This window comes from Camelus ferus, chromosome 12 (assembly GCF_009834535.1).
Source record: "Camelus ferus isolate YT-003-E chromosome 12, BCGSAC_Cfer_1.0, whole genome shotgun sequence".
Lineage (NCBI taxonomy): Eukaryota > Metazoa > Chordata > Mammalia > Artiodactyla > Camelidae > Camelus > Camelus ferus.
The window spans coordinates 18,169,473-18,184,539 of NC_045707.1; the positions used below are offsets into that span (position 1 = coordinate 18,169,473).

The 15,067-nt window shown below is 43.2% G+C and overlaps 1 protein-coding gene and 1 pseudogene across 1 annotated transcript; both read right to left on the reverse strand.

Moving 5' to 3' along the window:
* Positions 1-187: 187 nt before the first annotated feature.
* LOC116667845 lies at positions 188-342 on the reverse strand (annotated as a pseudogene).
* Positions 343-8,259: 7,917 nt separating this feature from the next.
* ATP5MC2 (ATP synthase membrane subunit c locus 2) lies at positions 8,260-14,455 on the reverse strand. Its single transcript, XM_014557378.2, has 5 exons — positions 14,366-14,455; positions 11,949-12,018; positions 10,656-10,733; positions 9,970-10,166; positions 8,260-8,525 (listed from the first exon to the last, which is right to left on the reverse strand). The coding sequence occupies exons 2-5, from the start codon at positions 11,985-11,987 to the stop codon at positions 8,411-8,413; spliced, it is 429 nt and encodes a 142-aa protein (XP_014412864.1). The 5' UTR covers positions 11,988-12,018; positions 14,366-14,455; the 3' UTR covers positions 8,260-8,410.
* Between the last annotated feature and the right edge of the window lie 612 nt (positions 14,456-15,067).

Here is a 15,067-nt window from a genome sequence, read left to right on the forward strand (position 1 = left end):
TTAATGATATTCTGGAAAAGACAAAGCTATAGGGACAAGAATTAAATCAGTGGTTGCTAGGGGCTGTAGTAGTGGTGGTGGAGGGGACTGACTACAGAGGGCACAAGAGAACTAGTTGGGGTGATAGAAATGCCCTATATCTCAATTACGATGATTACATTATCATACACAACACCAAAACTCAACACACTGTACATTTAATAATGGTGAATTTACTATTAAATGGTTAATTATTCTTCAATAAGCCAGAATTTAAAAATAACCACCACTGGAAATGACTGTGGTTTTAAAATGTGTCCACAAATTCTACACTTGATCTTAGCCAAAAGGCTGAGAAACGGTATCTACACTTCAAAAGGTAGAGACTAATTCCACTCCCCTTTAGTGTGGGCTGGACTGACTGAGTTACACACTTCTAATAAACAGAATATGGCAGAAGGCGTGGTGTGTGACTTCTGAGAATAGGCTATAAAAGGCATTGCAGCTTTCTCCTTGTTCTCTCTTCGATCACTCATTTTGGAGGAAGTCAGGTACCATATTGTAAGCACCCTCACTAGCTTTATAGGGAAGCCCATATGATAAGAACCTGAGACTTCTTGCCAACAACCACTTGGGTGAGACATCTTGGAATCAAATCCTTGAGCCCCAGTCCTTGAGTCAACAGTACTACAGCCCTGGCCAATATCTTGTCTTCAACCCCCTGAGAAATACTGAGCCAAAGCCAACTAGCTAAGCCAGTCCTGAATTCTTGACCCACAGAAACTGTGAGATAATAAATATTTGTTGTTTTAAGCCACTAAGTCTGGGGTAATTTGTTGCACAACTATAGATACTAATATACTGAGATGAGGAGTAATATGAGGAGAAGTTGGAGAGGTAGACAGGGATCAGATCTTGTAAAGATTTAGAGGCATTGTGAGGACTTCAGATTTTATTCTAAAGCCATTAACAAGCCACTGGTGGTTTTATTCAGAAGAACAATCACAATTTCACTTTAAGTAATCATTTCACTATGAGGTGGTCAAGAATGGAGGCAGGGAGACCAGTTAGGAGGCTATTTCAGTAGTACAGGTGAGAGACAATGGTGGCTTAGACTAGGGTGGTGACAGTGGAGATGGATGTATAGAGTGAAGTAGAGGAATCAAAGATGAGCTTACAGATTTTTGGTTGAATAGTTGAAATGAGGATAACTGTAAAAGGAACATATTGGGAGAAGTGACGGATAAAACCAAGGCCTGAAGGAGTGTATAAGTATAATGTGTTTGAGAAACTGCAAATAGATTAATATGGTTGGAGTTTATGGTGATTGGATGGGAACAGAGTGGTGAGAAAGTTTGAAAAGGCCCTGTTCACCACTATAAAAATGTCTGAACTTTATCCAGTTAGCCACTGGAAGCCACTGAAAGATTTTTAAGCAGGAGAATGATGGATCAAATTCACACTTTAGGAAGATAACTAGCAGCAGCAATATAGAGTTTGGATTGAAGATGAGAGATATTGAAAACCAGAAGACATTCTGAGTAACTTTCTGATGTTTAGGAGACAGCATAGTACAGTAGAAAAACATAAATGGCTTTGAAGTCAGATGGACCCAAGTTCAAATCTTGGCATAGCAAGTTACCAGTTATTATGGGTTGAATTGTGTCCCCCCTCCAAATTCTTATGTTGAAGTCCTAACCCTCCAGTACCTCAGATGTGACCTTATTTGGAAACAGAGTCATTGCAGATGTAATTAGTTAAGATAATGTCATACTGGATTATGGTAAACCCCTTAATCCAGTACAACTGGTATCCTTATAAAAAGGGGAAATTGGGTCACAGACATGGATGCAGGGACAATGCCATCTGAATATGAAGGCATAAACCTATAAGTCAAGGAATGTGAAAGATTACCAGCAAACCAGTAGAAGCTAGGATAGAGGCATGGAACAGATTCTGCCTCACAGCCCTCAGAAGGAATCAACTCTGCTGACACCTTGATCTTGGACCTTTAGCTTTCAGAACTGTGAGATAATAAAATTCTATTAAGCCACTCAATTTGTGATACTTTGTTATGGCAGCCCTAGCAAACTAATATACCATCTGTGTGACCTTGGACAAATTATTTTATCTTGCTAATCTCTAGTATCCTAATCTGTAAAATGAGGGTAATTGTATCTATCTAATAGGGTGTCATGGGGATTAAATGAAATGGCATTTGCAAAACACCTGGCATTACATAAATACTATGTTACATTTGTGAAACACTAATGCTACCCACGGAAAATGGGACATTTTGGGGGAATTTTGGAAAGATTGACTACAACTATCAAAGTCATGCACAATACAACTTAAAAGGAACAAGATGGATAAAATGATCTTGAATCCCTTTTCCTGTTGGATTTCTTAGAGAGGAGTCCCAGGATTGTCTTGTTCTCTGTGAAAATGTGGCTTCTTCAGGGATAGAACACTAGTACAAGAACCAAAAGCACTCTCAAAGGCAGGAAGGTTGAGGCTCACTAACATCCTGTGGTGTGGTAAAGTTGGGAGGGGAAGGAGGTGGACAAAACTAGAGAAGAATGGGCCAGATGCCTTAGGCCTCCAGGTTTCCCAGCTCACTTCCTTAGGTAAAAGATTTAGGTTGGGGGTTGTCCTCTCCTTTGCTCTATAAGGGAAACCCAACAGAGGCCTCACCGGTCTCTGGAACGCCTAGTCCTTTCAAGCAGGGAGTCCTTTGCCAAAGCAAACAATCCCAGCTCTACGATTGTGCTCTGGCTGGGGTAGGGGAGAACAAAGATCCCTTTCTTTGCTTCCCCAACTCTATGGCTCCAGCCAAACGTACTGTTTACACAATCTTCCCTGGTGAAGAATTTGTTCCTTTTCTCTAGGTTACAGCTGGAAAAGATTGACTCCCTTGCCTTTTCCTTTCCCCAGACCCCTGGACAAGAAAAGTGTCCAATACCTGAAGCCTGCCACCCTCAGAAAAAAATGTCAGCACACTTAGGAGTTAACTCCAGGCCCTTTTGTGATGTGACAGAGAACCTCAAACTTTTAGTGGCAGAAAGCCTGTCTGGCTAGGAGAGGAAGTCTGGCTGGAGCAATCAAGAGCCTAGCTTGTCTTCATTCCAATTCTGTTTATCCCCCCCTTTCGCATTCCCCAAGGATTCCTAGGCTTTCCAAGGTCCCTTTCTAGGGGTGAATCAAATAATCAAAATTCGGGGCAGACTTGGGATCCTTCTTTAAAAAGATGATTAGGTGGGTAGGATTAAAATAATGTTTTCTAGTGAGAAAAGTTTTCTTTAGTCCCTAGTTTACTAACTCCAACAGCACGTATGTTTCTCTCAAGCCCCAAAACAAAACAAGGAGAAAAGGAAGCCCCAGAGTGGTGGAGTCTAATTTTAGCACTGGCAGAGAATCCTAGTGTTAAGTTACTCCTGGTAAATTGGCAACTAAGAAACAGCAGAGATAGAGACAATTTACAAGATCTAGGTCTCCAACAAGAGGTTTTAAAATCTAATTTCACTCATTTCTATGATATCTGCAGGAGGTACATCTCAAGGAAATGTGCCCATTTCACACAAGGGAAGGAACTTGAAGCACAAGAATTAACCAAAAGTGACTTGAACCCAGGATTCTTGGACTTTCAATCTGGTCAACTCCACAGGGCTAAGTTGCTTTCTGAAAATTTTATGGGTCTTTGCACTGTACAAATTTTCCCTGAGCTAAATCCCTACTGACTGTTCTCCTGTTGCTAAGGGAGTTATGGGCTAGGTGTTTGTTACCCTTTGCAGCTATGTTTTGGAAACTTAAAGTCCTTGCTCCAGCTGTTGGGAGATGGGGATGGAAAGGCCTTGGGGTACAAAGGGAATGCTAGTCGGCTAGGCTCAGATACCACACTTACACATACATACAAACACATCCCGCAACCACCCTCCCCAGCAAGATCTGCAGAGCTGGTTTCTGTAAAAGCAGCTACACAGTTCCTGGAAGGCTGTAATCCACAATAGTTAAAAATATCCATCTTGGGGGCAGAGCTAAGCCAACTAAGCTGAGCCTCCCCAGAAACCCAGGAAATGAACAGTGGGTAAAATGAACCCAGGGGTAGGCAAATGCTACCTATCTGCAAGATAACAACAGGGATGGTTGTAAGAAAAACAGATTAATCACCTTCACTGAGAAATCTAAAAAACACTGTCCAGATTTGTCTTTCCCGCTCGCCTTTAGCGTGATCCTGGCCCCCATTACCTTGTGGCATAATACAAAGAGCTTTGGTCATTGGTTTCTACTCTGTTCTATCACTTCCCAACTAACCTCGAGAACTAAGTCATGATTCTTGAATCTTAGTTTTCTCATCTGTTAAAACAAGGAAAAAATGTCTACTTCACACAAATGAAATAGCTATAGTAAAAGAGCACAGCATACAATTTTTGTTTAAACATCTTTCCTTGTTTAGCCTTCCTGAGTTAGGTTAGAGTCAATGAAGTGAGGAGGCAGAGGGCCAGGTAAGTCAACTTTTAAAGTTTCTTTTGGAAGACTGTACTTGTGTTAGCTTTCTGTTGCTATATAACAAATTACCACAAACTTAGTGATTTAAAACAAATTCCATTTATTATCTTACTGTTCTGTAGATCATAAATCCAGGCAGGTTTAATTACATTCTGTTTGGGGGCTCACAAATCCAAAGTCAAGGACTGGGCTGGGCTCTTACCTAGAGGCTCTAAGGAAGAATCCCCTTCCAAGCTTATTCAGGCTGTTGGCAGAATTCAGTTCCTTGCAGTTGTCGGACTGAGGTCCCATTTCCTTTCAGGCTGTTGGTTAGGGGATCAATTCCAGCTCTTAGAGGCCACTTACCAATCCTTGCATATGGTCCCCTCCATCTGTTAAGCCAGCAGTAGTGCATTGAATCCTTCCTTCAGATCTCTCTGATTTCTTTCTGCCACCAGTCTGAGAAAGCTCTTTGGTTTTAAGGGCTCGTGATTAGATCAGGTCCATGCAGATAATCTCCCTATCTTAGTCAACTGTGCCATGTAATGTAACATAACCACAGGTGTGATGACTCATCAAATTCACAGGTTCTGGAGATTAGAGCAGGACATTTTTTAGGGGATCACTTAAAAAAATTCTGCCTGCCACAGTACTTATTCAAAGGATGAAAGGAAATATCTTTTTTTGTGTAGGGAATGAAGAACAAAGTGGGAATAAACTATCTCTAACCATTTACACTAATAAGAGAATCCAAGCATCTGAGATGAGAGTCCTGACTTCATCCCTGGTATTCTATCCATCACATCTTCTGCCATCTCGTGAGTGGCTACTTTGGTCACAATGTACTAATACTCACAGTGTCTTGAGGTAAATGCTCAATAATAAAGACATTTTAAGGAATGCCTGGGGACTAAAAAAATCTCCCCATGTTTTAGTTTTTCCTCATCAAACAGTGTCAACACCAAGCTGTCCAACAATGTGTCCTAAGAATATGCGTTGGAAAACACATATTTTTAGATACGGCTCAATTAAGACAAACTTCATTGCTTAAAACTGGAGGACCAGGACAATATTCTCTGTACTCCTCTTCCTTTTTCTATTTCAGAATTCAACATGAATATTCCTTCACTTCATGTCTCTTCAGTGGAAGTAAGACACAAAGCAGCCTCTAGGTTCCCAGCCATCGACTTCAGCTAAATCAGCAGTGTTGTTCCTGAGCAGGTTTTTCATCCTGATGACCTACAAAGGCCTCAAACTAATAAAGCCATCCTGAAAAGGAGGCTAGAAACAGGTTCCTTATTACTGCTGTTTAGCATTTAGATGATTTTCAAAGGACATCACTTTCTTCTAATTAGGATGGCACTCCTCCCCTGATACTGAAGAAACACAACTGACTCAATGAAGATACTGAAGAGTAAGAAGAGGGAACCAAGGCTGCATCCCCCCTTCAGTATCCCTGGGTTTTATCTCTAGATGCTTTATGGCCAGACTTGCCAACCATAAAAGAGGGAGAAACGGTATAAAATGCCTGTAATAGGCTCTGAGCTTCATGGAGAATGAGAAAGCAAATTATAATCAATTTACATTAAACTTTGACGGCACCATCCTTTCCAAATACTCAAGGCACCTCTGTGTGTATGCATGGAATTCCTAGGATAAGAATTATTATCCCTATTTAGTAGATTGGGAGAAACTGAGGTCCTAGAGTTATTGATTAGTGATCTGCCCACCATCACAGTAGCCAGGGGTAGAAGGGAGATTAAACTAACATCCCTTGATTTCAAATCACATGAGCTTTCTAAAATTACAAGGGAAACAGAAAGCTTTCATTTCATAATGTTACCAAAGTTTGAAAGACCTTCAGAAAGTTTGCTCTTAGACCCTCTCTACTAACACATAGCACTCCTCTACCCCAGCTTGTTGACAACTTGGGTTGCCAATAATTATCTCTTGGGGCCTGAAACTAAGAGGATCCAGGTTGCCTTGACTCCTCCTGTAGAAATTTGCCTCCAACCTTCTTGCAAAACCATCTCATCATTCACCTCAAGAGAACAAGAACACGTGGGCCAACAGCTATGCTCTCTCCAAGCACCTGAGTTGTTAAGGAGTCAGCTAAATTCAATCCCAGAGAAAGGGCCAAGGAGAAAAATAAAACGCAGATGATTCGGATCTGATGTTTCAGTAAGGGGATTGGCAACAGAAGACTCCTACCAACGGTTCAAACCCAAGTGAACAGAACAAAGAGAGGGCTATCCCTCATCCCCAAATCTGTAGATACCTTCCACCTACTCACTGCTGGAGGCACTGTTCTTGTGAGGTCCACTGAGAGCCCTGAGGTCCAGAATATAGTTATTTGGGAATAGTATAGCCATCTGGCATCCCTTTTAACCCTTGATCACAATAGGAAAAGGGCAAGGGTGAATGACTTGGGGTGGCCTGCTTTCTGAGCCTCAGTTAACTCTGGGGTCACGTCTCTGCCCTAGGCTTTAATTTTATAGTCAGATTCAACCAAAAGAAAAGCTGTTGTGGTCATCTACATTATCATGAAAGGACTCTACTTTATATCTGAGTTCAAGCATGCATAAGATACAGCTTGCTTGAAGTTTAGCCTTTAGAAAATGTAAGTAATTCTTTACCTTTATACTAACTCCCTGTCCAAGTCTCTCTTGAGGCATTTTTAAGGGAAAAGGTTTATCTTTGCTTATTCTGCCCTTTCTTTCTTGCTTGGGAAAATAAGTCACCATCAACACTGGGAGAGTCCCACAAGACCAACAGGGTGATAGTCTTATACCCTGGGCTACAGCTCTGCTGGCGGATGTTCCTGGGAGAATCCTTTGATCTCTCAAAGTCTGTTTCCTCACTTGTAAAGGGAGGTGGTCGGTTTAAATGATTAAATTAAAATTTTGACTAAGATACTGCTGAGATGTCTCATGCTAGATACTTCTAGGTATACAAAGATGAATATGACAGTCCCTGCCTCAAGAATCTAACCTGGAAGATAAGGCACACATATGTGCACATAAACCCACAACTTACCAACCACCACAAACATTATAAAGGATGCTCTACAGCCCTTTATATGGGTTAATGCTCATTTGACTAAAAGCGGATGGAAGCCAGATGAAAGCTTCATGGAAGAGGAAGCATTTAAGCCAAGTCTTTCTGGATAACAGGGAGAATTTAAAAGAGGAAAGTGACTAAAATTCAGGTTAAGAAAGCAGAGATGGCCAAAGCACAAGGCCTGTGGATATGTAAGGACAGGAGAGCAGGGAAAGTATTTGAAAAATGACAAATAGTCCACTTTGGGTAGAGTGTATGGGAATAATGAAAAATAAGCTGAGAAAGTTGAGGCCAGACTATTTTTGAACTGGTAAATGGCAAAACCAGTCCTCTGCCTAAGGAGGATTGACCTGGCAGTAGTGGGGAGGAGGAAATGCTAGAGGACAGAGATGGGAGGCAGAAGGCCAAATAAGAGGTTACTGCAATAGACCAGGTGGGTGAAAATGAGGGCCTCAGCCAGGATAGTGGCAGTGGAAACAGGGAGCCCATTAGTCAAAACTTTAAGCCAGCACTGTAACTTGCTACTGACCCAATCCTCCCAGGTAACAGGCCATCCCAGGTGAAAATTATTAAAAAGGCACACTATCCTGAAAAAAGCTTTTCTGACCTAGAGAATGAAGAGTGAACACAGACCCAGGTTGAGTTTAGAACCATCACTAACCTCCAGGCAGTAGTACACTTTCATCAAGGCATTCAGCCAATTGTGGAAAAGAAATATACACAAGAGACTCAAGAAACATCTTAGTAATACAGCATTTATTATCTTCCCTCTGTCAAACCCTGAGCCAACCACTTTCCCCAGGCTGCCTGGGGAGGTACAGGACAAGGAACAAACAGGGCAGACAAGACACAGGAGAAAGAACTATGGGAGGTGGACATGGCTCCTTCACATGGCGAAGAGGATGAGAAAGGCCACCATCAGGCAAAAGAGCCCCATGGCCTCCGAGAGGGCAAAGCCCAGAATGGCGTAGGAGAAGAGCTGTTGCTTCAGAGAAGGGTTCCTGGGAGAAGGGGAGGAGAAAAGACTCAATTTCTGGTCCACACAAAGAAAAGGACAAACATCAAAGGTGGGCTCAGGGAGAATCCATCTTGAGCTAACATCTTATGTAATGAGTCTCTCAGGGTGACACCATCATATCCAAATTCTTGCCCTGATACATCAAGGGCTCTACAAATGAGGGGAGTGGACAATCCAAAATTCTACCATATAGCCCAGGTACTAACATTACCTCCTCTACTAGATCACTCACATCTTCATCATAATTTAAGATCCCTAGACCTGAACACTCAACTATCTAGGGCTCAGCCAGGGTGGAAGAGGTATCAGGGGTGGCAGAGCCTACCAGAGCAGTGTTTTCAAACTTTAAGCAGCAGAACCCCCAAATACAAAACATAAAACCCAAGTGTAATGGTAAAAAAAGTGGGGGATTTTAAAGTCTTGTTTGAGTGGTCTCCCCTTCATTCTCTAAGACAGTCCCTGGGGTGCACCCTCAGAACCTTAGAGCTTTACATGACACAATCAGAAAAATACCGTTCCAAGGGACAAGGGTGTCAAAGGGACAAACGCCTTCCCTCATTTCAAAATAATAAAAAAATTTCGGGCTACAAATGGTCTGTGGGGTTTAGAGATGAATCAAGATGGGAAAAAGGATCCCCAACTTTGAAAGTCACTATATAATTTCTATTTCCCTTACTCTGTCACCTCTGGAAGCCTTGATGGATAAGATAAAGCAACACCAGCTTTTAACAGAATTGTGCACACAGCAGCAGTCAGGCTTCTTGTTTCATACAAATCCTAAAAACATAAAACTTACTTCCCCAAGGACATTAAGAGAACTTGCAAGTCTCAAGAGGATTAATTGAGTTCTAACAGTGAGCTGCCCAGAGTTGGTGGGGACCAAACAGTCCCAAGTGGCAGGGAGCCAAGGGGCTGCGTGCAGAGGCAGTTTTCTCAGGAGTGACGGAGGGAATTCCTGGGGCTGGGGAAAAAGGCAGTGAAGCCACTCTGCTGACTGAGGCTCTGGGTCAAGGGTAGCATACTTTTTCTGTAAAGTGCCAGACAGCAAATATTTTAGGGTTTGTGGGTCACATATGGTCTCTGTTACCTTTTTTCCATGGCCCTTTAAAAATGTAAAACCTATTTTTAGCTCAGCTGTACAAATCCAGGCTGGGGCCCAGACATGGACCTCCTGCCTTAGTCTGCTAATTCCTACTATAAACCAAAGCTGTTCAACAGAACTTTCCAAAATGGTAGCCACTAGTCACACGTGGCTACTGAGCTACATTAAAAGTACACAAACTTAAATTGTATAATGAAAATTTACATTCAAATAGCCACACAGGGCTAGGGGCTACTGTATAGGATAGTGCAGGACCTAGCTCCCCAAATCTCTCTGCCCAAAGCTTTGGAAGCATCTCAGACAGCCAACAGAGGGTCCATCTTACCTGGCGTAACCAATGATGAGGCTCCCAAATACAGTCCCAATTCCAGCCCCAGAGCCAGCCACCCCAACTGTAGCAGCTCCAGCTCCAATGAACTTGGCCGCTGTGTCGATGTCCCTTGAAACTGCACTGGTTTGGAAGCCGCGGCTAGGAATAAGTGAAGTGGTCAGAGGACGCGCGGCTGCGAAGCTGCTATGGCTCTGTGAAGAAGAAGCAGGTAGAAAGTAGTTTTTAGGAAACCCCTTTTTTGCTTTGGAAACTTTTGTACCATTTAAGCCCTTTATGTTATCAAATCCAGTGATTCTTCCCCAAACAGAAAATCTTTCATCTCTCCAGAAAACTCCCTAAAATGCCATAAAGAATTTTTTAATGCAAGAGCTGGATGTCAAGTACCTTCAAGATTCAAGTATGGTCTAGAAACTTAGGACTGAAACTCTAGCCTGTTCTCAATGCCTTGAGGTGATCATCTTCCTGGGACTAAATGCTCCCAACTGAAGCCAGTAAACTAGGTCAGGTAATGGCAGTTATCAGCAGCACACGTGGGCATATGCTGTCAGTGGCAAAGCTGAAACATTAGGGCATATACAGTATCATATATGGAGTCCTCAGCACTCCCCCTACTGGTTCTGCCAGGTAACCCAGCCCATTCCTCACCCTCTGATGACAGCCAGATTCCACCTATAAAGTACCTCATCTGTTAGTGTCTCCGGTTGCTTCAGCACCACTGCAGACAGTGATCGGCTCAATAGTGGAGAGGTTCTCCTGATCTAGAGAGAATAATACAAGGCCAAGAAGGTGAAGGCAGGCTGTGGAGAAGTTTTAGGACCACCCCAAATTGTCACTCATGCTCCATTCTCAAAAGAGAATGTGGAATCATTCTTTTACTTTTAAGCAAATTCTGCATTCAGGAACAGCACCATTTCTCTTGTTTCCTAGGCTTCTCTATTGCTTTAAGGGAAGTCTACTTCTTTTTGGAAGAATTACCCACCCTTGCAGTACCCTTTTACAGGCCTTGAGAATGGGAAGAAATCTTGGCCTCAGAAACATTTACTTCTCTCAATAAAAGACCTATATATAAAGGTAATGGCCGGCCCATCAGAAGGAAGCCAATGACCGGAGCATCTTTCACTGAACACATCCTTCTGGAAAATAGGCACAAAAACCCATGCTCAAAATTCACCCCCTCCTGGTAGCCTTTTCTAACTCCAAGCCAGAGTGTTCGACGTAGACAACATGGTTGTTAATAGCCAGGACTTTACTCAGATAAATCTAGATTCAAATCTTAGCTCTATTTCAGCTGTGTGATCTTAGGACAAGTTACTTAAATCTTTCTAAGCCTGTTTTATCTTCTATCAAATGGGAATAATATATTTCAGGATTGATTTGAGGAGTAAATAAGATTATGTATACAAACTGGTAAACTCAGTGCCAGGCGTAAGTGCTCAGTAAATATCTACTAATAGCATCACTACTTGTCACTTATGAGTGAATGAACCAACTGCCTCTATCATCTAATAATTTGTAATTTCTTCCATGCTGTTGCTTCTGACTCAAATATTTTTCCAATGTGTATTTACATGTATTTTAGCTTCCCACCCAAATTTAAGCTTCCAGAGGGAACTCCTAGCTATGGCTCTCTGACACTCAGGATGAGATCCTGTACAGAGTGCATATTCAGTTCAAGTTAGGCAATTTAACTCATGTTTACCATTTTTGGCAGGGTTCCAGTTTACGGCAACACAGAGTTTCAGGATAGGAATAGGCTGATCTTGGTCTAGATTCTCATTTATACTCTTCTAATATGGTAGGATGAAAAGAATAAACTGGCCTTCATGTGATACAAGGTGGGGGATACCTGAGAAGCATTCATTCTCTCCTGTTAGGCTAGCACAGCAAAGACCCAGCTGTGAAGAACAAGGTCTGAGAAGGAAGAGACAAGACACTTCTCCTTTAGAACCTTCCCAGAAAAGGCATGTACTCACCAAGGAGGGGGTAGAGACGAACTTGGCGCAAGCGTACATTTTCAGGGGATGAGGGGCTGTGGCAGAAGAGCTGTAATTACAGAAGCAACACTGTAAATATTGTCCTTGCTCACCAAGGGACATCCTTATTAGCAAAAAAAGGTGCTTTGGAAAACTCAAATGACCCAGACAGCAGTGACTGACCTCAAGTCTTAGCAGAGATGGAATTAGAACCCTGAGGTCAAGATTTCCTCCACACAGCTTCCAAGATTTCCTTATAATTGATGTCCCCTGTTCTGAATAAGAAGCCACTTGGACCCAGCTTTAAGACCTGGCATCCCTTTCCACAGCTTCATGAGTTGGAGTTGTCAGACAAATTTTCCTACTATCTTTTGCCTAAGTTTTCCTCAGCTTCTTACTCAAAAAAAAAAAAAAAAAAAAAAAAGAAAAGAAAAGAAAAAAGAAAAACCCTTCTCAAGACTTCATTGCCTGGGCCTAACAGTTGCCCTTTAAAGACTCCTGGAAGATACTTATTGAAAGCTGAGGCACTGAAAGGATCTCCAACAGTCCTTTTACTGAATCACCTGGAAGTATATGATTGCTTAAAGCATTTCAATTTCCTACATTAATTTATCAGATGAGGCAGATTAATGAGGAACTCTGCCATGACTCTAATTAGCAATGACTGTTAAAGTGTTCATTTCCACTACCACACTAAGGGGTACTGAATTTTGTATCCCTAAGATCTAAAACAATGCTGACACTCTGCAGGTGCCTAAGTTGGTAGAACTGAATATATCTGAGAGAAGAGTGGGTGAGTTAAAGACCTACAGTGGGGTTTTTCCAAGTAAGAGGCCCACCTGAACTAGTTATCTGAGTGAAGGGATGGTGTATTAAAAATGCATATTTTGGGGTCCCACCTTAGACTTTCCTGGTTAAGATCTTTGGGAATAAGGCCCAAGTACCCTGTACTTCAATCAAATTTCCCAAATGATTCTTAGGTACACCAAGAGCATGGTGTCAAAACCAGTCTTGAAACCATGGTAGTGGTATAGCCAGGAGGTGAACTCTTCTCACTCTTAATGCTTTCTAATATGCTACAGGTTGAAATCCTGATTACTCAGTCCTGTTAAAGGACACCTTAAATGAGTTGGACTAACACTTTCCAGGATTACACTTCTGAATCCAGGATCTTTAGTTACTTTTAGACTAATGGATGCCTTTAACTCGTCCTGTCTAGAACTCTTGATCTCTGCCCATATGTAACTCTAACCCAATTGTGCTGCCAGACCATTCAGGTTTTCTTGGGTCAAAAATCCAAAATTTCTTTAAAGCTTTAAAAAAGAGAAGACTGTTCCCCACCCTCCCAGCAACAAAACCTCAAAACCATTATTTGCAAAATGGAGTTCTTAGAGGTTTACGTGAAACAACATATGGTAAGAGCTTGATGTGATGCTGAAAGAAGCCTGCATGAAGTGGAGATATCTCCACTGGCCACCTAACCTTGGCCAAGTCTGCACTTGTTGAGCGAGGGCACTATCCAGATTCAAAGGCCCTAAATCATCATGGGTTTGCTCCTCAGTGTAGATCAGCCAGGGAGCTAAAGGGCTCCTGACTTAACCATTTTCCTCCTTAACTTTCTTCTCTTGAGGACAGAGTCTTGGCACTCTTAGTAAACCCTTGATAGGAAACCTGGCAGGTGATTACTGTCCATGCTGGCCCCACCCTACCCTGTTGGGCTTGCTGCCTCTAACGGAATACCTACTAGCCCACGATTTGTTTTTCCCAACTTCACTGCAGTGGAAGGAAGAGAACGGCATTAGGAGACAACCAGTGTTTCTCAAGAAAGCGGTCTCCTTCCTGCCATACCTCTCCCACACCACAGCGTGCAGGGAGAGTTGTGTTTCAGCTGTTACGTTGACTTCTACTGCATTCACGGTTTACTTTTTACATTGAGGGGTGCTGACTAGGGAAGTTGGTGCCTTTAGACGATCTACTATCTCCATTGCTCGGCACCTTAAGTCCTGGGACCAAAAGTATGGAGTTTCAGGATAAGCACGAGTCAGGATAAGGAGAGCAGAGATAGGAGGGGAGTCTGGGGGTTGTGACAGCTCTGAAAGGGTAAAAGAGTGAGAAAAGAGCATTCGTAAGGAGTGAGCCGGGACAGGTGAAATGAGCACTCTGGGATACGACTTTCGCCAGCTCCAAGGCGCCCTCCCCCAACCCACGAGACATCCAAGATGGCGCCAGGCCCGCGCAGTTGGAGGTCACCGGCACACGGAAGGGGCAGCCCTAAGGCACGGGGATACCGGGGGCAAGGGAGGGCGTGAGGACCAGGGTGGGAGCATGCAAGGTAAGGGCCTCAGAGCATCCGCGCGAGGTGGGGAGCCCTGCGCGCCTGCGCAGCACAGCGCGGGCGCGAGGGCCCAAGGCCTTACCTGTTCCCAGAGCACAGAAGACAGAGGGGAGGGGACGGGGCGGGAATAGCGAGAGGAAAGGTCGGCGCATGCGCAGCCCGAATCAATGAGTCGCTCCTTCAAGGATAGAGTGGTTGCAAAGTTGAGAGTCGGCCCAGGCGCCACAGCGCCGCCTGCCAGCTTTGTGGCGGCATCCGGCCAGTCACTCCACCTGGCGTTTGAGACGAGAAACTGCAGGCGGAGCCGATACTGTGCAGAAATGAGGGCAGCTCCGCGGTGTAAAACGATCCGTAACGTGGCCTGCAATTTGCTCTGCACATGGTTTGGGATCTTGGACTTGCTTCACCTTTTCCAAGCACGCGCAGTCACACTGCAAAAACAAACAAAAAACCCAAAGCAACAACAACAAAAAAACTACCCAGAATTTCGGCTTAAATATCATACAATCGAGATTGCGGTTCAGTGTACAAAATATTTCAGGAGGAAAATGAAGTCACCGAATTCCTGGCTTCTGTCACCCCGGAATTCTGGCTTTATGGATGGGAAACTTGTTCAATGGGCGAATAGTCAGCAAAATGCTCCAGCTGCCTCTAGTGGCTTCGCTTTTATATCCCTCTCCCCTTCTTATTCCAGTGATCAGCTATGAGGAAACCAGCATCAGCGAACCAGGAGATGGGGCTAAATATATTAGGACTCAAGAGCCCTGACCCTAAGCCTTCTTTC

Coding starts and splice junctions, on each gene's coding strand:
- ATP5MC2 (XM_014557378.2), bottom strand. CDS start 11,987: ATGTACGCTTGCGCCAAGTTCGTCTCTACCCCCTCCTTG. Junction 10,734..11,948: donor TCGTCTCTACCCCCTCCTTG/GTGAGTACATGC, acceptor TATTCTCTCTAG/ATCAGGAGAACCTCTCCACT. Junction 10,167..10,655: donor CGGAGACACTAACAGATGAG/GTACTTTATAGG, acceptor TCTTCTTCACAG/AGCCATAGCAGCTTCGCAGC.